Source organism: Bos taurus, chromosome 1, assembly GCF_002263795.3.
Source record: "Bos taurus isolate L1 Dominette 01449 registration number 42190680 breed Hereford chromosome 1, ARS-UCD2.0, whole genome shotgun sequence".
Lineage (NCBI taxonomy): Eukaryota > Metazoa > Chordata > Mammalia > Artiodactyla > Bovidae > Bos > Bos taurus.
In genome coordinates this window covers 94,708,706-94,735,271 of record NC_037328.1, presented here as the reverse complement: position 1 = coordinate 94,735,271, position 26,566 = coordinate 94,708,706, and the positions used below count along the sequence as shown (strand labels likewise).

Sequence of the window (26,566 nt, the reverse complement as noted above, 5' to 3'; positions counted from 1 at the left end):
AAAGCTTTTAAATATCTTCTAAATTTTTACAAATAAGTAATATTTTAGGATGATGATTGAGAAATAAGCCCAGGAATTAGCAGATCATGGTCAATGGACCAAATCCAGCCAGTTAAGCATTTTAGTAAAGTTTTACTTACTTTCATAAATAGAGTTTTATTGATACACAGCCACTCACAATTATTTATATATTGTTTATGGTTCTATTCTACAAAGACAGAATTGAGGACTTGTGACAGAAACCATATGGCCTGTAAGCCTTAAAATATTTGCCATTTGGCCCTTTAAGTAACGTTTGCTGACCTCCATTATAGATTACAGTTTCTAATGGCTGATGCTTCAGCAGCCAAGATCAAAGGTGCTTTTCTATAATTAATTAATTCTTTAATTAATGAACCAATCAGCTGTATAGTTAAATTAATTATACTTCCACATCATACTGGGAAATTAGACTTAGTCTTATTGATTTGGCATTCTTTATGTTTTCTTAATTATTTTTCAAAGGATATTTTTCTTGTCAAAAAATTAATTTCTTATTGAGAAAGAATGTTATTGTTATATATGCCAAATTAAGGTACTCTGTAAAGTATGTCTTTCAAATGAATATTCAAATTTAAGAGATGCTAAAGTGATTATCAGAATCACGTATTGTCTCATTTTGTGTTTTTCCAGGATGATCTTGAAGACCTTATTGTTAATTGGGATGAGAGCAAAAGCATTGGTGATATCTTTCTTAAATATGTAAGTATTTTATTTATTAAGTATTAAGATTAAAGTATCATCTCATCAAGAAATGGCAGGGAATGAAAGTTACCTGTTTAAATGTGAGAACTTTTTTAAAAAACTTAGGCATCTTTGTGTTTGTAAAATATTTTGAAAGTGTTCTTGTCTTCTGAAACATGCCTTCCATATACAATCCAACACTTTCTTGATAGCTCATCTTTAATATTAACTGTTGTGTTACAGTCATTTTACCATATATCATATTATTTTCCTATCATAAACAGCCATAGATTAATGATTTTTTAAAGTTTTCTATAATTGAGTTTTATTTTTTCTTTCCTTAGTTGATAGCACTTTGTACTGTCTTTGTGTCTGCATAAAACCTTCCAATGAACTGTTTCTTCTCTAAGAACATAGGTTAAGTTTATTAAATAAGTATATTAGTTTTGAATGAGGTGCCACAAATAGAATTTATAAATTCCCTTTAGTCTCTTTGGATGTGATTCAGTCCGACCAGATAAGTTTCAGTGCCTTGGATTGTGGCCCATTTAGTTTTGATTTCTAAGGTCTCCTAACTAATCCTTACCGTATAGCTGTTGGATGTTCTTTCTGGTTGACTGAGAATTTCAAATATGCAAATTATTGTCCCAGATCTTTTTGGTACCTGTTGGTCTCAATTTGTCAGGACATTTTCCTTGTACTTCAAAATTGCGCAGTACAGTTGATCTTTTAATGGTTGTTTGGATCCTTCAAAAGATAATAGCGTGTTCTTGGGTTCTTCGTAGATCAGCTATAATTGCTACTATATTCTAAATTAATAGAAGTTTTAAAACTGTGTCATGTTTATCAATACAGTAAGCTTATATTGAAGTTCAACAAAAGTATATCAACTTTTGTTTGTTTCTGAGTATTTATTTGCTTTTCAGGTTTTAGGCTCTGTTTAACAATTGATGCATTTTCTTTAGCAATTAACTCACTAGTTAGTGAGAAGTTTATGAAATAAAATTCCTGTATTTACCTTGAGAAGAAATGTATTTTGAACTTTTCTTTTGCATCTGGTATGTCAGATTTTGACTACTGGTTATTCAACTTTAAGTTTCATTGACTAAGGGTAACAGCCACAAATTAATGGGTTTTGGTTTTTTTTGTTTGTTCCTAGTCCAAAGATTTGGTAAAAATCTATCCTCCCTTTGTGAACTTCTTTGAAATGAGCAAGGAAACTATTATTAAATGTGAAAAACAGAAACCAAGATTTCATGCTTTTCTGAAGGTAATACATATTTCTTTCAAATAAAAATCAGAGAATTATTTTCTGACGGAATTTATTAAAATTAAATTTTAATACTAAAGATGTATCTTTTAGTAAAGATACATCCATGTCAGAATACCTTAATGTTATGTGTTTAGTTTTACTTGAAAGTGCAGTGATGTTTAGCATCACAAGGTTTGATATGCCACAAGCAGGATCCAAGAGGCAGCTGAGTGAATATGAATGTTGTGTGTGTGTGTGTTTTTTAAGTTAGGCATATTCTCAAACACTTCTAAAAATTTTCCAATGAGATTTTGCTTGCTTTTAATGATTTTCTTATTGGTGGCTTACTTTGTTTATCCAAATGGTATCAGCATAATTAATATTTTTAATTTTTTTTCTTTTTGAATGATATAGATTTATGAAAAACTGAAATGAAATGTATAAGAGTGCTTAGAGGAACTCACTCTCTGTTTAAGGTGTTAATCCTTGGCTTGCCAGAAGGCTATTTCAGGCCTTGAGGGATTACTGAACCATAATAATCTGCCAGAGAACAACTACCACCCTACTTCTCCCATTCTTATCAGGGCACAAATGATAAGGTGTAATCTAATAAATGTAATGTATAATAATCTTTGCAGAAAACATTCAAAATAAATTTTGAATAAATTAATTCTTTTCAGATAAACCAAGCTAAGCCAGAATGTGGACGGCAAAGCCTTGTTGAACTTCTCATCCGACCAGTGCAGAGATTACCCAGCATTGCATTACTTTTAAATGGTACTTGTCTGATCTCTTTCCAGACAATTTTGGATGTTTTTATGAAATTGTTTTGTTCTAAAAAATTGGCAAAATTTCTCGTTTTCAAAGTGCTCTTAGGTTTCAGTTTTAAAGTTTGTATCTTTTATGTAGAAAATATCTTTATGGATAATCTGAATAATCACTGGTGCTACAAAAATTCACTCTGGCCTAGAAATGCTTTATTTGTTGTGAAATCAGTTTTACTGACTAGTATTGAACTTTCTGCCTCTCTCCTCAAAGTATTCTTATATTTCATGGTATGTCACTAATTCCCAAACAGTTTACATCCACATAAAATTCACCCACAAAATGATTACGATGTTTGAGGTTATTTAGTCTTTTTCTGACTCTTAGTAAAATTCTTTATGCTTTGTCTTATATTTTTTTTCCTTATAGTGTGCAGAACACTCTTGAAACATTCATCCATTTATTCTAAAACTTAAATTATAGATTTCAATGAAAAGGACATCTATAGCAGAGTTAATTTTTGTGAATAAATTATACCTTCATGAAAAGAAAGGTGTATTTATATGCTTTTATATTTACCTGACTAAAGTAGTGAATAGGTCTAGAACAGTGTCAGTTTTTATATTTTTAAATTTAAATTTTATACTTTTAAATTTAAGTATGAGAACTAAATTGCATAAAACAGGAATAAGTGTAACAAAGCAATTTGGCCTTCAGACCTTAACTACAATAGTAAGTATAGCAGTTAAGGAGCCTAAGTTTGTGACTCTTTTTATCTATTATTGTCTTTGAAATATATTGGTTAAATTATGAATTGTGGTAGTAACTACAAAAATTGGTAATTTTTATTCTCTTTGAGGTTATCTAATACAGTTTAGAATTACTAACATATAAAATGATTTCCACAGTCTTTAAAAACTATTCTATTTTACAGATTATAAAGAAAATATATGAATATGCAACCTTTTTAACTTTACAAAATAGGCTGTTTCTTATTTATCTTCATTATTGTTTTATTAAGTACTTATAGGAATTCATCAAATGTCATGACTAAAATGAACTTGATATCTAAGCCTTTCTTCTATTATTCCACTTAAAAGATTAGGTGGGGGGGGGTGGAGATATAGGGAACCATTGGGTAGAACATTATAAGCAACTTGGGTAAGAAGAGTCAAAGTCTAAGCACCTCATTAAACCTATAAACTAAACAAAATCGTCTCTTCACACCAGCTGCTCTCTGTGACGGAGCCATGGGCCCCACTATGAAATATAGCGTGTATAATGACTTCTTAGTTAATTGAGGATCGTGAATTCAGAGAGTTTAAAAAATTTAGGAGTCATCAAACTTTACTAGAAGGGAATTGAAATAGTGAAAATCTGGTACATATTCTGAAAATTTATTCAGTGAAAAAATGTGGAAACTTATTTAATACATTTAAGAAGAGAGCTCTTAAGGGTGCTCAGATACTCAATCGTGACCAACTCTTTGCAACCCTGTGGACTGTAGCCCACCAGGCTCCTTTGTCCATGGGATTCTCCCAGCAAAAGTACTGGAGTCGGGTGCCATTTCCTCCTCCAGGGAATCTTCCTGACCCAGGGATTGAACCCATATCTCTTAATGTCTCTTGTATTGGCAGGTGGGTTGTTTACCACTAGCACCACCTTGGAAACTCATTCTTAAGGGAACATTGTATAAAAACTTTTTTTTAAAAGGAAAAGTTAGATATTATTTTTTTAAATTAATGTGTGTCTGTCACAGTGGACAGCATTTTTAAGTCATAGTGGGAAAACCATTGAATTTCTTTTAATCATAGAGAAAATATTTGATAAAATATTACAGATCTTAAGAAGCACACATTTGAAGAAAATCCTGACAAAAGCACTCTAGAAAAAGCTATTGAATCACTAAAGGAAGTAATGACGTAAGTACCTTATTTCAACTTTTTTGTTATTCCTTAGATTTACAGTGGAATTGGTGGAACAATTAGAATCGTAAATAGAAAAAGATCAATAACAAAATTCTGTAAAATAGTATCTAAATTATTTTTAGTAGTGTAGTCACATATTAAAATGTTAGAAATATTGTTAAAATATGATTAATCAAAAACATACTTGTGAACGTATACATGTAGAGGGTAACAGTGGTTTAGAAATTTGAAAATGTTATAAATGCACCAATAGACATTTTCTTCATATATTTCCAGTCTTAGCTTGTTTTTGTCTTCATATTCTTATTAACTACCCAAATGGAATTTGGGAATTTGACCCTGATGAAATGAAAAGGTTAATACGTTTTTCACATTAGCTTTGACTTTTTTTTCTTACTTTGAATTCTGTGAACTTAAATTGGTAGGGTTTGTTGGAGATGTCGTCAAAGTACAAACTCAATGAAATTTACTAGGGGAAATTGATTATTAAACTTAAGCTGCTTACTGTAAGTCTAACTTGGAGACAGCATTGATCAGAAGTGATTTTTTTTGACTAATATGATCAGAATTAAAAGCTCTATTGCTGTTAATTGTTTTTCTTCCCGAAGGATGAGGATATAGCACCTTTTTGAACTTTACATATAAGCATATTCAGTTGATTTAATTAAATAGTTTCTTTAATTAAATAGCTTCATACAGAAGCACTCCATGAAGTGCTTCTGTATGATATAGAATTTCTTTTTTTTTTTTTAATCTTCTAAAACCTAGCACCTGGATTCTTTATTTGGCTGCACTAGGTCTTAGTTGCTGCGTGCAAGCTTTATCTAGTTGCAGAGAGCAGGGGCTACTCTTCGTTGCAGTGTGCAGGCTCCTTATTGCAGTGGCTTCTCTTGCTGGCTCTAGGCATGTAGGCTTCAGTAGTTTCATTGTGGGGGCTCAGCAGTTGTGGCACTCAGGCTTAGTTGCTCCTCGGCATGTGGAATCTTCCCAGAACAGGGATCAAACCTGTGGTCCTTGCATTGGCAGGCAGATCCTCAACCACTGCCTCCATGGAAGTCCTGAAATAGAGTTTCTTAAAATACTTGTAAGGAGCTCCTATATGGAAACTACCAGCTCTAGTGAAAGGATCTAGCAGTAGAATAATGCTCAAATTAATGGATATGAGCTTCTGTTGCTACTGAAAACATTATGCATATTTTGGTTTTTGTTTATACTTGTATTTTATATGTTGATCAGCCAATCGTCATGCTTTTGGTTTGTTATTTTGGGATCAGGATAGTAGTGTTTTTCACTACTTAGTGGTTTAACATACACATTCTTTACCTTGATCTTTTCTACAAACTGAATTATGCAGTCAGCGTTAACATATTTTCATAAAAGAAAGACACTTTTAATTTTGTTGATTTTTTTTCCCATTATTTTTATAGTCACTAGTTCATAACTTTTGATTTCCTTTTTCCTGCATGCTTTAGATTTAGCTTGCTCTTCCCGCCTCCCCCCATCATGTGTCTTAAAGTAGAAGATTAGGATATTGATTTGAGGTTATTTTTTTAATTGTTTACTTTTATAGCTGTAAATTTCCCTTTAAACACTACTTTAGTCATGTTCTTGGTTTTTGTTTTTACCTGAAACTATTTTCTGATTTCCCTTGTGATTACCAATAGGTAATCACAACCAATAGGTTGTTCAGGAGTTTGTTGTTTAATTACCACATATTTGTGAATTTTTGAAGTTTCCTTGTGATACTAATTTTCTAATTTTACTTCACCATTTATAGAAAATATACTTTGTATTATTTCAATCCTTTTAAACTTCCTGAGGCTTATTTTATGGCTTAACCTGGTGAAGGTACCATGTACGCTTGAGAAGACTATATTGTGCTCTTACTGGATATTTTCATTATTTTACTTTTAGACTATTCATGTCTTTGATGTAAAGTGTATCTTTTGTAGATAGGATATAATTAGGCTTGCATTGTTTGAGACATTGACTTTAAAAACCTCTTTCTTTATACTTTGCTGGGTTTTTTTTTTTAAGTTGTTTCAGGCAAAGTATATATTTTTCCTCTTATTCCATCTTGTCTGGAAGCAATAGTCTTAATTTTTATTTCAGTGAAATGATTAGCATATAATTTGGGAACGATTTGCATAAAACCTTACCTGAACTTAAAACTTCTGAACCGGCAGTTTATACCAGTATAATGTATTTTAGGAAGTGTATAATGAATATAGTCTAAAGTGAGAGAGAGAGAACATAGTAAGGAGTAAAGCAAAACTTACTTTTCTGAAGGATTCTATGAGAAATTTTTTAATGTAGTGGGATACTTTTAGGGAATATATTAACTGATACGGTTATCAAAATTAAGACATATTCACATGGAGGGATTTTTTGTGTGTGTGTGTGACACAAGATGTGTATATATACAGTTTTTATGGTCTGTTGTTTTAAAAATAACTTTATTAATTTTCAGCCATATTAATGAGGATAAGAGAAAAACAGAAGCTCAAAGGCAAATTTTCGATGTTGTTTATGAGGTAGATGGATGTCCAGTAAGTATTCATTTTTGGTGATTGTCGACTTACTCTTTTTGTTCTTTTTGATTTTGTTATAGTAGACCCTTGAACTACTGGGAATTAAGGGCACCAACCCCCTGCCCAGAGCAGTAGAAAATCTGCATATAACTTTATAGTTGGCACTCTGTTTCTGTGCTTCTGTATTCATAGATTCAACCAATCATGGGTCATGTAATACTGTAGTACTTATTTACTAAAAAAGAAAACCTGTATGAGTGGACTAGTGCAGCTCAAACCTGTGTTGTTCAAGGTCAGCTGTATTTAGATTCTGCCAGTTATAATATAAACAGAATCTTGGCACAACTTTGTTTTTAATTATAATTTTAAAAAGTATTTAAAAGTATTTACCATGAAGTAATGTTTTATTAATGTTTTCAATCTATTCAGGCTAATCTTTTATCTTCTCACCGAAGTTTAGTTCAGCGAGTTGAAACAATTTCTCTAGGTGAGCACCCCTGTGACAGAGGAGAACAAGTAACTCTCTTCCTCTTCAATGACTGCCTGGAGGTAAAGTTGTCCTTAATACAGTGTAATAACCCTGCTGTTTGTATGACTTCATTGAATCTTTAAAACTAAGCTTTGATCGAAACAATAAGTTTTAATTAATTGATTAAAGAAGTTTAAAGTAAAGTGAACTTGAATCACTTTTTTGATGAGACCAATTGTTGATTTAATGCTATTAATTGAATGCTTTTAGGAAAAGACCTAATATTAAGACGTATGATATTTTTTCATAACTTCAAATCCATGTCAAAATGAAAGTTTATTTTGTTTCCATGCAAATAAATGCCTAGATCAAGAATTTTAGGAACTTCTTTTATCTGTGTATATTTCTTCAAGATTTACAAAATAATTATGACTTCTTTTTAAAATTAAGTACATTTTCCCAGCAGAGAAATCCGTATTTTATTGAAGACAGACATAACTTGATTATTTAATATAATGAATTATAATCCCCAGCCCACCAGGCTCCCCATCCATAGAATTCTCCAGGCAAGAATACTGGAGTGGGTAGCCATTCCATTCTCCAGGGGATCTTCCCAACCCAGGGATTGAACCCAGGTCTTTATCCTCTAATCCTTGGAGAGTTGTTTTAAATTTTTTTGCTTTAAATTTTTTTATTTTACTTCCCATTCAGTTTTTGTGATGTCTTCTACAACTGGCTCATAGACTTACCTTGCACTTTAATTCATGTCATGGGTCATTCCTTGTAGCCTCCACGTCTGTTATAGCTTGGCCTCTTACTTCCTTCATCTTTCCTGAATTCACTGACTTTTTTTTTTTCTACTTTCTCTTAGTCTCCATGTCAAAATCACATTAACGGTAACAGTTCTATTTCTAACATTAAATTTGGAGCCCAAATTTTGGACCTTTAGATTTATAAGCTCTTATTCTTTAGCTTGTTTTTTTTTTTTCTTTTTTTAACACCAAAACTTAGAGCAAATTTGGAATGAAGAGAATGGTAAATGTTAGAAACATTTAAAATGAGTAAGATCTGAACTGACTTCACTTAGACATGACAGGTGATGTATCTGTATTTTGAGTTCTTACCTTGATGGACTAGCATTTGTATCATCAGTATTAATACTTGTCATTGTTTTTCCTTTTTAAAAATGAGCCTTAAAATTATTTATTTTACTTAGCTAAATTAAAAGTACATTTAGATATTACAGTGGAAGTTAAAGAATTACTTTTTTTTACCATATTAATATAAATGGGCTTTTAATATTTGGTTTGTATCATAGATCATGTGTCATATTTCTGCATCAGTGTAAATGTGATACTGACTGCCATTTGATCTTTTCTCATTAACCAACACAGATTTCAGCCTTACTTTGTCATATTCATCATGATGAGTATGACCAATCAATCTCAATTCATTAAGCAACTTAATCTAAATTATTTTGTGTTAGTGTCTTTTAGTTAATGATTATAAGCCCAAATGGTAAAGAATCCGCACGCAATGCAGGAGACCTGGGTTTGATCCCTGGGTTGGGAAGATTCCCTGGAGAAGGGAAAGGTTACCCACAACAGTATTCTGGCCTGGAGCATTCCATGGACTTTTTATATATAGTCCAAGGAGTCACAGAGTCAGACATGACTGAGCGACTTTCACTTTCATAAGCCCAAAAGAGATGTTCTTTTAAAAAGACAAAATAATATACTATGATTTCATAGAAATGAAAAATTTAAAGACCTTATAAAATTCTCAGAACTTAAGTACATCATGAGTCACAGGATCCTTTCTGATTTTGCTCCTGTCTTCTCCAGCAATACTTTACCTGTCTCTTCCTTTGGTGAGTTCCCAGTTTAATTAAAGTTATATCAGCACATTGACTTTATAATTTGCATCGATTTGTAATGTATTGTTACTTTGATTTTCATATTTCTCAATAGTATGTAAGTGTCATGAGAACCAGAACCATTTCTGTATTATTCGCTCCTTTATCCTCAGTTCCTTGCATGGGATCTGAGATAATTGTGAATTCTGTTCTTAAACTGAAGTCAGTTATTTTTTTGAACCCAAGGCAGTGATCCCAAAGCAACTATTCCCCTTTCCGAATTCAAGGTCTTTTATTGAAGATTCCTTCATCCTTTGATCCCATTATTTCTCACAACTCTTCTAAGTTCTTTCACACCTCTGGGATCTTTTCCATAGATCCTGTTTTCCTGACTTTTGAGCTCTTTTCATATGAATGTGAACAATTCTGTTACATAGTTACATGTATGAATTTGTTACATAGTAATTACTTACAGATAATTTTGGAATGACTGATACTTAATGAGCTGCATATAGATTTATGTGACTAGTGCCATTTTATTTTTAAGCATTTGGTCTTTGTTTTTGTTACTGACATCAACTTTTTTTTTCTCCCCCCCAATAATCAGATAGCAAGAAAACGACACAAGGTTATTGGTACTTTTAGGAGTCCTCATGGCCAGACCCGACCCCCAGCTTCTCTTAAGCATATTCATCTAATGCCTCTTTCTCAGATTAAGAAGGTGCTAGACATACGAGAGACAGAAGGTATGGTCATTGGATAAACTGTTGGCTAAATAAAAATAGTTTATATTCATTGAAGGTTTAATTCCCTTATATGTTTATTTTTAAACTGGTAAATTATTTTTCAATATTGTTGATTAGTTCTGGCAAAGTAGTTGTTCTTTACTTTTATCCCACTACATTTCTAGGAACTGATTTGATTTTTAATTTTTTTCAAATGAAAGTATTATTTCATTCTGTAGAATATCTTCATCTCTTAAGAAACAAAAAGCTTTTAAATGGTTACATGGTTAAAGTAGTGCCCATCCTCCCCATTCCCACACCAAAACTTATTCCTTCAGAATCCAAAAGCAGTTGTAGTCTATTACCTGTGCTTCCACATCTTACAACATTTCCTGTTGCCAGTGGCTGCCTTGTGAGGGATACATTTAGGATATCACCAGAAATAGATACGCATGAGTAAATATACCCAAAGTAACTATGGTAGACTCAATGTGGGCTCATATGTGTATTAAGGAAAGCTTTTACTCTAAACTTTGGGAATGTTAAGAGAGGGTTCTTTGAAGGCTTGAAATTGGCAAAAGTTTATACCTACCATAAGCTATATCATTAGCTTGTATGATATGTATGCTTGGCAATATTTTTCTTGTTTAGGCATATATTTTTATGATGTAAGCTGGTTTTATCACTGATCCTATCCTCTAATGAAGGAAAGCTTTCAATTTATGAGAAACAAAGAAAACTTGAATAGCAACTTATATTGTTCTCTTTACTCAGTTGTCAAATTCTGGATTTATTAAGGGCTACATATAGCATTTACTTAAATCGTCTATATTTTTTGGATTATAATTCTGGAAGACTTCATTGTTCAAAACAGGTTCTGTTTTAGCTTCTTGATCATAAGACCTTTTGTAACAGTTTTAATATTTGAGTATTTTCTTTCAGTTGATTTAAGTAGGTTGAATTATTATTCTTACAGTGTCACTTTAAAAACTCAAATTCTAGAATTCTAAGAAATGATCTAATTTTTTAAAGCTTTATTAAAGAAAATATTAAATATTATGGAAAGTACTGCTTACCTAACAACATTAAATTAGTATTGTTGGTTCCTTACATGGTATGTACTATTCTTTCCAATGTTTCAACATAATATGATGCTGCTCTTTGTCCAATTAATAACTAAGGGAACAGGAAAGATAGAAATAGAGATAATTTACTGGATAGAGAAGAGAGAATTCAGTAGAGTTTTCTTGCTCTGAGGGAACTAAACTTGTGTTAAATCTGTCATTTTCCAAGGAGTAACATGTAGTGTTTGTGGTTATTTTGGAACCCTAGATTGCCATAATGCTTTTGCATTGCTTGTGAGGCCACCAACAGAGCAAGCAAATGTGCTGCTCAGTTTCCAGATGACATCAGAGGAACTTCCAAAAGAAAACTGGCTAAAGATGCTATGTCGACATGTAGCCAACACCATTTGTAAAGCAGATGCTGTAAGTTCTTAAACTACTATTGTAATGAAAGTTTGAACTCCATGGTAATGTACATACTAAACCTGTATATTTCTAATGACTTGTTAATTATGAATACAGGAGAGTTTTAGTTTTGTGTTTATTGAGGAAAACTGATTTAAAAGTTGTTTTGGAAAAGATGTTGAAAAGTATAGACACATGCAACAAAAGTATAGACACATGCAACATTTTTTTGAATCCCTAGCTTACAGATAGGCCCTCATAGCCTTAGAACTCCTGTGGCTCTGCTTTAGTGAAGCTTTTGGAACTTGCATTTTCATTTATGCTCTTTGATTTTACTATTTGTGAGAGAATATTTTGTTCTGTTGTTCTTTTATCTTATTGAGAGCAATATGGTGAGTTGTAGCAAGTTGCTTTTCCTGTCAGGCAGGTTGCCAATTTATCAGTGCAGTCTCTTAAAATCAAAAGCCATTATAAATGTATAATCCCTTTTATCCTGTACAGATTAAAGTGAAGATACATGAGAAAATCAAAATCAGGTAGCTTGTGATAGATCTTGGATGAAGTCTAGGTCCATTAAAGGATAATTTGATTTCTTCATCATATATGGGAGGGACATGTGATCGATATTGATCCCTTCATATTTGCACAAATGATATATTAGATGGAGGAGAATGTATAAATAGATGACCCCTTTCAGTATAGTAGATTGTCTTGGACATTTCCTGTGGGAATAAAATGTTTATTATAGTTAAATCTGATCTTCAAAGACATTGAGGTATGATTATTATTGTTTATAAATACTTGATTAAGGATATTTACATAACTTTAGAAAAATTAAGAGACTTAAAAATTTTTTTTTTAATTGAAGTCTAGTTTATTTACAGTGTTGTGTTAGTTTCTGGTATATAGCAAAGTGATTCAGTTATACATACATATTCATATTCTTTTCCATTATGGTTTATTATAGGATACTGAATATAGTTCCCTGTGCTGTGCAGTAGGACCTGTTGTTTATCCATTTTATATATAGTAGTTTGTATCTGCTAATCCTACTTTATTCCTCCTCCACGCCTTTGGTAATGATAAGTTCTTATGTTTTCTATGTCTGTGAGTCTGTTTCTGTTTTGTAAATAATTTAATTTGTGTCATATTTTAGATTCCACATATAAGTGATATTATATAGTATTTGTCTTTGTGATTTACTTCACTTAATATGATATAATCTTTGTGTGTGTGTGCACGTGTGTGCTCAGTCATGTCCAACTCTTAGTGACCTCATGGACTGTAGCCCATCAGGGGGTTTCCCAGGCCAGAATACTGGAGTGGGGTGCCATTTCCTACCCCAGGGGCTCTTCCCAACCCAGGGATCAAACTTGCATCTCCTTCATTGGTAGGTGGATTCTTTACCATTAGTTCCACCTGGGAAGCCCATGATAATCTCAGGTCCATCCATGTTACTGCATGGCATTCTTAAACTCTTTTTTATGGCCAAGTAGTATTCCATTGTGTATCTATTCCACATCTTTATCCATTCATATATCCATGTTGCTTCCATGATTTGGAAATTGTAACTTGTACTGCTGTAAAATTTATTGTAATTTGTAAATTGTGCTGCTGTAAACATTGGGGTACATGTATGTTTGTGAATTATAGTTTTCTCTGGATATACACCTGGGAGTGGCATTGGGTCATATGTTGGGTCATACGTTGGGTCATATGTTGGGTCATATGCCAACTCTATTTTAAGGTTTTTTTGGTATTGTTTGTTTTTATTGCTTTTTTATTTTCAGGGTTTTAAGGAACCTTGGTACTGTTAGCCTCTCTGCCTTTGTTATTTGTAGACTTTTTTTTTTTGTAGACTTTTTAATGATGGCCATTCCTTCTGGTGTGAGGCAGTACCTTTTTGTAGTTTTTATTTTCATTTTTCTAATAATTAGTGATGTTGAGCATCTTTTCATGTTCTGCTATCCATCTGTATGTCTTTGTTTTTTTTTTTTTGTTTGTTTGGTTTTTTTTATCTCACTATTTTTATTTTATTTATTTATTTTTTTGAGCACACACTGAATTTATTTTCTTGCTGTTAATTCATCTGATGGACAGCTGACTCTCCTGCCACATGGTGTTTATTTCCCAGACAGTATATCCTCACGCTTTAGGAGAAGGATGCCATCTTGACCCTCAGGCCCTGGAAGGAGTTCTTACTCTCTGAAAGTTCTTAGTGTTGGGATTGATTCAGCAATCTCTGATCCTGGAAATGAGGAAAAATTAATCTCCTGACCTCATTAAGTCAAGTAATACTTTGTCCTGATTGCTCTCAATTACTTTGGATTTGAAAGGGAATTCTTGACGTTCCATGCTGGGCTTAACTTGTATAACAGAGGCCTCTTTAGATTTAGTTCTTTTTTTTTTTTTTATTCTATGTCTGCTTTTTAGTATGGTGTCAAGGTGGTCATAGCTTTTCTTCCAAGGAGCAAGCATCTTTTAATTTCATGGCTGCAGACACCATCTGCAGTGATTTTGGAGCCCTCCCACAAAAATCTCCCTCTGTTTCCATTGTTTCCACATCTATTAGCCACGAAGTGATGGGACCAGATGCTATGATCTCTTATTTTCTGAATGATGAGTTTTAAGCCAACTTTTTCACTTTCCTCTTTCACTTTCATCTAGAGGCTCTTTAGTTCTTCTCCACTTTCTGTCATAAGGGTGGTGTCATCTGCGTATCTGAAGTTATTTTTTTTTTTTTGCTCACTAGGAGTTTATTTTTTTGCACGTAATCTCATTTGACATTCACAATCGTGTGCAATACCTGCAGCTGTGGTTCCCATTACTTTATTATTATTTTTTTTATTTGATAAATTTAACGCCTTTTATTGCCATACCTCATTTTACTGTGCTTTGCTTTAGTGAGCTTTATAGATACATGTTTTTGTTTTGTTTTTTTTTTTTCCTTGTTAATTTTCTGTATGTCTTTGAAGAAGGGTTTATTTAGGTGTTTGTCTAGTTATTGATTGAGTTGTTGTTTGTTGTCTTGTTATTAAGTTGTATGAGCTACTAGTATATTTTGGAAATTAATCTCTTGTTGGGCACATTGTTTGCAAATGTTTTCTCCTATTCTGTGGATTGTCTTTTCTTTTTATGGTTTCTTTTACTGTGGGAAAGCTTTTACGTTTATTAGGTCCCATTTGCTTGTTTTACTCTTATTTCTGTAGCCTTGGGAGACTGATCTAAGAAAACAATTGGACTTTTATGTCAGAAAATGTTTTGCCTATGTTCTCTTCTAGGAGTTTTATGGTGTCATGTCATATATTTGGGGCTTCTCTGGTGGCTCAGATGGTAAAGAATCTGCAATGCAGGAGACCCAGGTTCAATCCCTGGGTCTGGACTATCTCCTGGAGAAGAGAACGGTGTTTATTGAGTTTTATGTATGGTGTGAGAGACTGTTCTGACTTTCTTGATTTATATGCATTTGTCCAGCTTTTCCAGCACCACACTGAAGAAACTTTTTTTCCCCCTCAATTCTGTACTCATGCCTCCTTTTTCAAGAGTATATAGTAGTTTCAAGGTGTCTTCTGATTTCCTCTTTGATTCCGTCATTGACTCTTGATATATTTTTTTTAAGTACCATGCTTTTTAGTTTCCATATAATCTTTTTTTTTTTTTTTTTCTCTTTCTAAGGTTGACTCTAGTTTCATGCTGTTGTGATCAGAAAAGATGCTTGAAATTATTTCTGTCCTCTTAAATTTGTTTAGTCTTGTTTTGTGTCCTAGTATGTGGTCAATCTTAGAGATTGATCTGTGTGCACTTATAAAGAATGTATTCTGGTTTTTTGGATGTAATGTCCTGAAAATATCAATTAAGCCTAACCTTTTTATTGTATCATTTAGGATCTCTGTTGCCTTTCTCATTTTGTCTGGAAGATGTATCTACTGATGTGAGTGAGATGTTAGTCTTTCACTGTTGTATTCCTGTCAGTTTCTTCCTTTATGTCTGTTAATACTTGCTTTTTGTATTTAGGCACTCGTCTATTGCATATGTTAACAAGTATTAAATGCGTGTAAAATCTTCATCTTGTATTGACCCTTTTATCATTATAGAATGTCCTTTTTTATCTTTATGACTTTTGTTTTACAGTCTGTTTTGTCTGGAATGAGTGTTGCTAGATCTGCTTTGTTGTCATTTCCATTTGCATGAAATATCTTTTTCAGTCTCATCGCTTTCAATCTGTATGTCATTGGCCCTGGCCCTAAGGTGGGTTTCTTATAGGCAGCAGGTTGTAGGCTCTTTTTTTTTTTAATCCAGTCTGCCAATGTCTTTTCATTAGAGTGTTTAGTCTAGTCCATTGACATTTAAGGTAATTATTGATAGATAAGTATTTATTTCCATTTTTAAAACCTTATTTTCCAGTTGAGTTTATATTTCATCTTTGTTCCTTTCTGTTTTCCCTGTTTTGGTTTGATGGTTTTCTTTTGTATTATGCTTTTTTCTTTTCTTTTACTTTTTTGTGAAGCTGTTACATGGTTTTGATTTGTGGTTACCCTGGCTGTCAAGTGTGTTAACCGACAACTATATTGACCTCTAGACTGATAGTCATATAGGCTCAAACACATTCTTTAAAAGAAAAAAACTACATTTTTATACTCTTTCCCCACATTTTATGATTTTTGACGTCCTCTTTTATATCTTTGTATTTACTCTTTTGGTGTTAGTTGGAGTTATCATTACTTTCAGAAAAATTATTTTATTTTTTAAATTTGTGTACTAGCTTATGTAAGTGATTTTCTTTCCAATTGTGATTTTCTCTTTCGTGTAGATTTTTTTTTCTTTATTCTACTTAGAGAAACCTTTGAATATTTCTTTTAGGATAAGTTTAATATTGCTGTATTCTTTTTAGTTTTTGCTTGTCTGAGAAGTTCTTTATCTCTCCCTATTCCAAGTGATAATCTTGCTGTATAGAGTGTCCTGGGTTGCAGGCTTTTCCCTTTTAAGACTTTGAGTGAAGATATCCTGCCACCCCCTTCTGGCCTTCAGTATTTCTGTAGGTAGAGATATAAGTGGACAGCCTTATGGGGAGAGGGGTCCTTTGTAATTAACTCTGTTTTTCTCTCGCTGCCTTTGGGATCCTCTTTATATCTTTAACTTTTGCCATTTTAGTTATAGTATATCTTGGTGTAGGTCTGTTTGGGTTCATCTTGTTTGGGACCCTGTAGAGAAATCAGCTGACAGCCTTATGGTGGCGGGGTTCCTTTGTAATTAACTCTTTGTTTTTCTTTTGCTGCCTTTAGAATCCTCTTTATATCTTTAAATTTTATTGTTTTAGTTATAGTATATCTTGGTGTAGGTCTGTTTGGGTTCATCTTATTTGGGACCCTCTGTCCTTCCTATACATGGGTTTCCGTTTCCTTCGTTAGATTTGGGACATTTTCAGCCATAATTTCTTCAAATACATTTTAAAATTCCCGTTCTGTTTGTTTTCCTTCTGGGATTCCTATTAGGCACAGATCTGGATACTTTATATTATTCCATAGATCTTCTATATATATATATTTTTTATTTGTATTTCTGTCTGCTGTTCTAGTCTGGTAATTTCCATTATTCTGTCTTCCAGATCACTTATTAGTTCTTCATTATCCAGTTTGCTGTTGATTGCCTTTAGTTCAACTTTTGTCTCATTTTACTTTTAATTGACTCCTCTTTTGATATATATATATATATATATATATATATATATATATATTTTTTTTTTAAACAGGAATCTCTATTTCTATCCATATCATTTCTTAACTCCTTCAATATTTTCATTATCCCCTTTTTGGACTCAGGATCTGGTAGACTGGAGATGTCTGTTTCATTGTTCTTTCAGGGAATTCTCTTGGTCTTTTAATTGTGTGGTTCCTCTTTTTCATTTTACTTCTATTTCTCTGACTCTGAATTAAGGAGAAACATTTTTCTACCATGGTCTGGAAGGGCAGTTTTTATGAGGGAGTGTCCCTGTGTAGCCTTTGTGAGTGTAATATTTTTGAGCAAAGACTGTTTCATTATGTATGCCTGCCACAGTTTGCCTCTCTGTGTGTTATCCATTGTCCCCTTGATATGGGCATGATTGTTATCATGATGACCAGAGCCTGTACTGGATGTTGAGTGTGGCTTCCTCTTTGCTTTGTGGTTGTTACAACTCTGTCTGGGGCAGAGTCTGCCCCCCTTTTGGATAGATGCCCCAGGTCTGTTTCTGAACTCCAGTGTGAGGTAGATAGGACTGGAATACTCCCACTGGGAGAGACGCCACCCAGTGAATATTGGGGAAAGACTTGTCTACAGGAAAGTGCACTCTGATTTTGCCTGTCACTATTGTGACAGGCTGGTTCTGCTGGTTCACAGAGTACAGTTTTTGGCACACCCCTCGGTCCCACCTCAGCTGTGGAGATTTAGATAGTTAGCCCTGGTAACCCTCAGGTCCTCTACTCACAAAGCTACTAGCACAGATCTGTTGACACAGAACTACTGAGGTCAGGCACTGGGACCACCATGGCTGGGTTGAGGACCTGGACCCACCATAGCTGTAGGAGCTACTGAGTCAGCCTAGACCCTCGGCCTACCTCTGTGTGTGAGTGCCAGCAGAGCCTACTATCTCTAGACCTGCCCCAGCCACAGGAGCACAGTAATCTACACCGGTGTCCTACAGGCACTGAGTTTACCAAGCCATCTCAGGCACATAAATCCATGAGCCATGGGGACATTAAGATTTCAGCCCTGCTTTCTAAGTTGTAAGGCCACTGGCAGTTGGCTAGGATTGCAGCCTTGCCTCTGTGAATGAGCAGCTGAGCCTGTTATGAGCACACTGAGAATGAGGCTGCTATTCTGTGCCCCACCCTTCCTTTGAGCTTGCAAGTTAACAGTGGGGCTTCAGTGGCGGATCCATTCTCCTTTTTGTACATGCACCAGATTGCAGCTTGGATCACACTCCAAGCCCCTTCAGGCAGTCTTCTTGCAGGCAACTCCAGTCTTCGCCCCAGGTCTGTCCTTTGAAGCCTAGGTTTTAGCACCCAACCTTCTCAGATGGCTCAGAAGGTAAAGGACCCACCTGCAATGCAGGGAACACAAGAGACCTGGGTTCAATCCCTGGTTCAGGAAAATCTGCTCAAGAAGGATATGACAACCCACTCCAGTATTCTTGCCTGGAAAATCCCATGGACAAAGGAGCCTGGCAAGCTATAGTCCAAAGAGTTGCAAAGAGTTGGACACAGCTGAGCACCTGTGTGTACCAGCAGACATGCCTCTCAGGCTGAGGATTGCAGTGAGATGGCCTGGGCCTTCTTTGCGGGTCTCCCTCTGTTCTACTTGTTGCAGACCAGTTGCTCTGTTCTCTCTCAAGCCTCTGAAGCTGTCTTTCTTTCCACACTGACCTCCCCTGCTGATGAAGCATTTTCCTGTGTCAAGGAACATTTCCTCTTTCATAGCTCCCTCCCAGGGGTACAGATCCTGTCCCAATTCCCCTTTTCTTTGTTTTCTCCTACTCTGTTATGTGGTGATCTTTCTTGCATTTTGGTTTTATGAGCTCTTCTGCCAGCATTTAGCAGGTATTTTATGAGCTTTATTCTACATACAGATATGTCTGTGGGAGGAGGTGAGTTCCACGTCCTTCTACTGCACCATCTTGCTCTGGTCCTTGATTTGTTTTTTGTTTTGTTTTTTCTGTGGGCCAACAATATATTGTTATAAATAAAGGATTGCTCCACACAAAGCTTCATTGAAAGAAATACAGTACTAGTGCATACAACAGAATGCTGGCTAGGAAAATAATGGAGACAGCTTTTTGTAAAGCCAAAAAGCTGTTCATTATAAGGAAGAATTTTTTTCTCATATTCCTAGGTATCCATATATAAAATGGATCTCTGCAGTATAGTAATTTCCTACTACAGAGATTATTCCTAAATTTATCACAATGTCCAACTATATGGCTTTTGCAGTCGTTTATAAATTTATAACTATGATTCTGAAGTGTAAACAGTAATGGAAAAATGCTGAAAATAAAATCTATTGAATTACTTAGCCATAGGATGGCTAGTAATTCTAGAACTAGAATATAAACAATTAATGAAAGTATTTCATAAAGTAAAATTAACCACAAGGTGGCAGCAAACATTTAACCTATATCCTAATTTATACTGTTTTAAGCCACAAAATTCTTCCCAGTTGTGAAATTTTGTTACTAAAAAATGTTTATAAATGTTTATAAATTCAGATATTCAGGGACTTCAGTTGAACTCTCTCTTACATTTCAAATAGTACATTTTAAAATGCCCTGATTTGGTGTCTTTTCTTTTGAGAACTTCTGCCATGTTGAAGAGAAAATATTTGTATACTCACACATACATTGTAAAAAACAGCAAAAATCTTGAGTAGTTTGATTTATATAAGCACCTGTGTGTGCATGTAAGTTCTTACAGGTTAGATTTTAGGAACAGCTGTGTATTTTTATTTTATTATTTTAAAAATTAATATTAATTTTCAACAGGAGAATCTTATTTACACTGCTGATCCAGAATCCTTTGAAGTAAATACAAAAGATATGGACAGTACATTGAGTAGAGCATCTAGAGCAATAAAAAAGACTTCAAAAAAGGTAAATCTCAGTGACATTATTATTCACCATATCTCCAAAATGTATTTTTCAGAGTATATTAAAATAATATAGCCATAGATGTCAGGATGTCAGTGTGAAGGTAGTACATAAAACAAAGTTGTTTTTTGGTTTTAGGAAATGGCCTGCAGAGATAATAGTTAAACTTCGTGAATTCTTTGGCACAGTAATTGTAACAGCTTTCACCCTTCCCATTCTAGTTACTGTGATATTTCTGATCGTGTTTTAAGTATGTGTGCATTCATGTTAGAAATTGCCTTAGATATTTTTCAGCAAAGGGCACACAAAAGAGTCAGGAAACCTGGGATCTGTTCCTTACCATAGTAAGTTTCAGACTTCTAATGATGAAGATAACTTTCCTACTTTACCTTACCTTATCGAGGTTGTTCAGGACTATACAAGAATGTAGGTAATAGGTTTTTTAAAAGTAGAACTAGAGTTTTAATTTTATAGGTAAATTTACAGCCAGAGTCTATTGTTCAGTTCATAAGTTTTTGATTGTTGTTTTCTTTGCCTTTGAGGGGAGGCTGCATACTTTAATCATCATTGTATCTCTGCATTTAACATGAATAATATATAGTAGATAAACATTAACAATGGTGATTCAAATAAAGTCGTACCCTTTTACAGTTAAATTGAGGTTTAAGTGGCTTTGGATCAACAATCTCACAACTGAATTATAGCAGAATTAGACAATACCAAGGTTTCTTCTCATGCCAAATTTTCCTTCCTACTTTCTCCTGCTGGACTAGAGTTCTATGAATGCAAGATAGAATAATCCACAATCCCTAACCGTAACCCTAACCCCTAACCCTAACATTTTCTCACTGCTTTGTCCAGAGATTCTCATTCTGCCATATACTTTTTATAGAAAAAGTATATGGCAGAATTTCTCCATATTTTTTATAGAAAAACTTTTAATGTAAATTTGGCTTTGTTTTACATATAATTGTTCTAATCAATTATATTAATCTAGGTTTTTAAATTAATTGTATCTTGTTTTAATTCTAGGTTACCAGAGCATTCTCTTTCTCCAAAACTCCAAAAAGAGCTCTCCGAAGGGCTCTTATGGCATCCCAAAGTTCAGCAGAGGGAAGAAGTCCTTCTAGCAATGAGAAGCATGTAATGAGTCGTCTGGCTAGCACATCATCATTAGCAGTAAGTGATTTTGATTTAACAGGCTAAATTTATCAAGTTGGTATAAAATTTGTTGACTTTTTAAAGGTGGAAATCTTAATATTTCCATCAATTTTTTTGATATATCTAACCTCATTGTTGGGTTAAGATAATTTAGAAAACCTCATTTAATGAATTAGAGACTTAAGGTGTAGTTTATTTGATATGAAATTTTATTGGGATTGAGATGTTAATCTCTGAGACAAAGAAACATTTTTTGGTCTAGCCTATCACTTTACTGACGTACAGAACGATAGTTCTATTTATAGATTGGCTCCAATAATATAGCAGAGACTGAGTTTTATTTCCTTTATTATTTCTGTGAATAGATAATCACTGAAGTGAGTATCAAAAGGTGTTATGGGTTCTAAATTCATGTGTTTATTTTTAAATGTTTCCTGAGCAATCCAAATTCCCAATGGTGTCAGAATTATTAGACATTTAATTAATATTAAGGGCATTTCTAACGTATATTACTGTTACTAAATAGTGATGTATCTGTCCTTTGTAAAAATCATTAATATAACTTACTAAGGTTAAGAAAGGCAAGTGACTGTCATTTCTTAGCTATATGTTCTTCAGCAAGTTTCCTATTTTCTCTTATCCCCAATTTGCAGATGAAAGAAAGGAGTACTTACCCTGTGTTGTTATTGTAAAGGGTAATTACACACACTCTATCTCACATATATGATGTGATTATTTTCTCAGAGCCAGTTTGAGTAGTGGTCAAGAGCAGGAACTCTGAAACTCCTAAGTTCAGATCCCAGTTCTGCTGTTTACTAGCTGTATGACTTCTGTCAACTTATTAAAGATCTTTCTGTTTCAATTTCACTGTTTATAAAATGAATATAAAGTAGTAGTTGTAAGGATTAAGTAAGTTAGTGCACTTAGGGTAACACCTTCGTGTTCTATAAACAGTTACCTTTAATTATATAAAATGCATACAAAAAAGGTACATAATGCTTAATAGCTTATTTTTTATAAAGCTAGTTAAGTCTTTAGTTAATATACATCAAAGGTTATAGCTTATTATAAGTATGTTTATATAGATTTGTAATCAAGATTAACCTTCCAATGGAAGGGAAATCATACTTGGTTGATAATATGAATTTTTGCAAAGATGTTAGTTAATGAAAAAAGTATTGAAATTGACAAAATATAGTAAGCATTCATTTACTAAAATTAGATTGTAAGCTTTCTGAAGCCCAGTGCACTATCCCTTTTTTATTTCCTGCATCTGTTGTAACTATTATAAATATTACTGCTTTTCAAATGAAGGTAATAGGATTTTACAGAAAATTTTTGGAAAATTAATATATATTACTTACGGCTTTACCAGTTTTATGTAAATAATATAAATAAGTACCTAAAGTATCTTTAAGACATTCCTGTCCTCTTCTCAATTGCCTATTTCTGTTCTAACAGATTACTCATTCTGTTTCCACAAGCAATGTAATTGGATTTACTAAGCATGGTTATGTTCAGCTCTCAAACTCTACTGGTGGGCGCTCTCAAAACTCCTGGTTTCGATCTGTACTTCATTCTGCCTCATGAGCTAGTTTTTCAGAGATGCTAGAAGGAAATTCTGAGTTTTCAAATTTCAAAAAAGTTCTATCCAAGTCATCTTTGATATTTGTGAAGAATTAGGAGATACATCAACCAGTAATGGAAACAAGCCTTGTGAAATTTAATGTGAGCTTATTAGCTATTTGAAATTTGTATTTATTATGAAAAAAAGAAAGTATTTTTCTCCACTGAATCACATATTAGGTGAATGGGGACTTCTGAATTCACAACTTTATAACTGCTTTGAAATCACAACAACTTAGGCTTAATGGAGTATCTTTGTTTTTTGGCACATAAAACTATTTTGCAAGATAATTTAGTCATAAGGCCTGAAAAAATCAGTCCCATTAGAGATTTTCTTATTTATGGAAGTAATTACTTAAAAATAGTAGTAATTGTCCTATGAAGTGGATTTATATTCCAAATATGATTCTTAATCTTAGAATTATGACATTTGTGTAAAATTTATGCTTTTAATATGGCAAATCATAAAGGTTTTACCTGAGGAAAATGTAAACTTTTATACTATCTACTTAAATCATCGCTTTGCTGTCACTTAAATGGTGATACTTCACCAACCCGGCTCTTTAAACTCTTCAAACCTTGTTGATGAGGACTTATAGCTAGCTAGCTGCCTTGCTGGCTCTAAGTTTGTGTGTATTAGTCGCTTAGTCGTGTCCTACTCTTTGTGACGCCATGGACTGTAGCCCACCAGGCTCCTCTCTGTCCATGGAATTCTCCAGGCAAGAATACTAGAGTGGGTTGCCATTCCCTTCTCCAGGGAATAGTTAACCATTCATGTCTGTTAACAGAGAAGGCAATGGCACCCCACTCCAGTACTCTTGCCTGGAAAATCCCATGGACGGAGGAGCCTGGTAGGCTGCAATGCAGTCCACAAGGTCGCTAAGAGTCAGACACAACTGAATGGCTTCACTTTCACTTTCATGCATTGGAGAAGGAAATGGCAAGCCACTCCAGTGTTCTTGCCTGGAGAATCCCAGGGACACAGGAGCCTGGTGGGTTGCCGTCTATGGGGTCGCACAGAGTTGGACACGACTGAAGCAACTTAGCAGCAGCAGCACCAGCATGTCTGTTAAAATAGTACCTTTCATAATAATTTGTTTTGATTTATATCCCCTCTTAACTTTTTGGTATTGTTTCTTTGTTATTAAAAATTCTGATGATATTTAACTTTGACACTCTGAAATAATAAAGTTTAGACAGCTTAGTATATTAGTAATCTCTATTATCACAAGTACTGCTGTTTTGCTTAGTTTTATTTGAAGCAAAATCATACACACATATAAATATGGGTTGAACACATAATATAAAAACTTTTTCAGAGTGTATGGCTTTTAATTTAGAAAATTATTTCCCATGAAGTAGTTTTACTCTTCTTAATTCTGCTTATGATTAAGAAGAAACCACTGTGGTTTGTCTTTTTAACCTCGAAAATTTGTCTTCTAATTTATAATTTTAAAAATACACCTGAAACACTAAATCATTTATCTCACAGAAGTACCACTACTAGCAATAAGCATATATCTCTTTCATTTGAGTTAATATGTAGTAAACTAGTCTATCCATTTTTCTGGTTTTCAGAATGCTAAAATAGTTCTATGTGTTCTCCTAACCCTTCCCTCCTAATTTTTAAGTTTCTGTTTCTTTAAAGAGTTTAGATTTTCAGATGTCTTACTTGTTATGATAATTTGTAAAATGCAAAAATAGTATGTATGATACTAAGCTATATCTTACTCAAGAGAAACAATATTTAAGTATAAAATGTTTGTCTTTACAGGGCATCCCGTCTCCCTCCCTTGTCAGTCTTCCTGCCTTCTTTGAAAGGAGAAGCCATACTTTAAGTAGATCTACAACTCATTTGATATGAGGCTTAAAAAAAAATTTGTATAAAGTTATAAACACCTCATTCTCAAATAAGAAACTGACTTAAATGGTACTTACTGTTAGCACTTAGTGAAAGCTGGAAAGAAGGTAACACTAAACTATGCCATTTTATTTTTTTCTTGAAAGAGTAAGGTTAACCTCTGACATTTTTTGAGTTAATTCATGTAAAAAGTTATATTGATTTTGGTGTAATTTTTCTCTTTATTGAATCCAGTTGAAGACCAGTCATTTAAGTTATTCATGATATTAATAACTTTGCCACATGATACAGTAAATAAATTTTATTGGTTGATGCCAAATACTGCTGTAAATCTCTTTGTATAGTGTCCTTGAATGAATTTTTGGAAATAAATGTGTATCTCAATTTGTTCAGAAATTAAGTGATATCACAAATGAAAACATGGATAGACCTCTGAATAGTGGGTTCTTGGTTCACATACTCTTTTGCAGTTTATTTTATAAATAAAGATATCGTATGTGTATTTTGAAAGATTTGCCACTATTGACAAGAATAACAGTTAAAGGAGGTGGTTTCAGAATATACTTGCAAATTGAGATAAAGGCAAAAGGATTAAAAAATCATGTATATTTTGCACAAACATGATACTGATGTATACTTGTTTAAGGGCCAGTATACTTATAGTGATTTTAGCCACAGGTCACTTAATTTAGTTTGATAGTGTGTAGAATTTTATTTGGAAAGATAAGACCGTGGGGAGATTATGGTAAAGTGGTTTATACTCTTTATGAAATAATTCCTAAGTTGGCTAATCTGCTGTAAAATGCATTGATATGTGTATGGTTAAATTTTTATTGTGGCCTCATAATTAAATGTAAAATTGAAATACACTTGTTGTTGTAAAATATTTTTCAAACTCTGATTTTATCTTTCATAATAGGGTGTTTTTTTAATAGTAGTACAAAATAATCAAGTTCCTATGAATAAATGCATTGTTATTTCCTGCTTGTTTAGGGAGTACTGCAAATGTTTGTCATTTAACAATTTTCAATTATCTGTTATAATACTTTAACTGACTATATAGATTTTTTTCTATGCCACATATGTACCACTTTAATAGTGAATGATCCTTTATTGCCATATTTTAAAAGCAGTTGTAGTAGGAAGAACTTTGTAAATAAATTTCTAAAACTCAAGTATATTTTATGTTTCATATTTTAAACAGTTCTTTTATACAAATTTTCATAGGCCAGGATGAATGTTTTATCAACCCTTGCTCTGTTATGTATTTATTTCCATATTTATTTGCTTATTCCTCCCTCTGTTAATATTGGGCAGTATGTAAGTTAGGAGTCTTTAATCTGGAATCTACTTTGCAGAATGTAAGTAGTGAATGCCATGATAGTTTATATAAAATTTTGTGTTTATAAACATCTATGCATTTTTCCTGGGCTTTCCTGGGGTTACTCAGTGTAAGGAATATGTCTGCCAATACAGGAGACACGGGTTCAGTCCCTGGGTCAGGAAGATCCCCTGGAGAAGGAAATGGCAACCCACTCCGGTATTTTTGCCTGGAGAATTCCGTGGACAGAGGAGCTTGGCAGG

General features: G+C 33.5%; 1 protein-coding gene across 10 annotated transcripts in view; it reads left to right on the top strand.

Annotated features, from left to right (window-relative positions):
• The window catches only part of ECT2 (epithelial cell transforming 2), a 60,281-nt gene extending 34,124 nt beyond the window's left edge, over nt 1–26,157 (top strand). For 5 of the 10 annotated variants that reach the window (XM_024997071.2, XM_024997128.2, XM_005201670.5 and 2 more), the window contains 11 exon segments: nt 673–741; nt 1,883–1,993; nt 2,656–2,752; nt 4,581–4,662; nt 7,139–7,217; nt 7,629–7,748; nt 10,131–10,269; nt 11,581–11,735; nt 20,230–20,337; nt 21,367–21,513; nt 24,896–26,157. In XM_024997071.2, coding sequence (XP_024852839.1) covers nt 673–741; nt 1,883–1,993; nt 2,656–2,752; nt 4,581–4,662; nt 7,139–7,217; nt 7,629–7,748; nt 10,131–10,269; nt 11,581–11,735; nt 20,230–20,337; nt 21,367–21,513; nt 24,896–24,985 — 1,197 coding nt within the window. In that variant the 3' untranslated portion in view covers nt 24,986–26,157. 10 annotated transcript variants of the gene reach the window in all.
• The last annotated feature ends 409 nt before the right edge of the window (nt 26,158–26,566 follow it).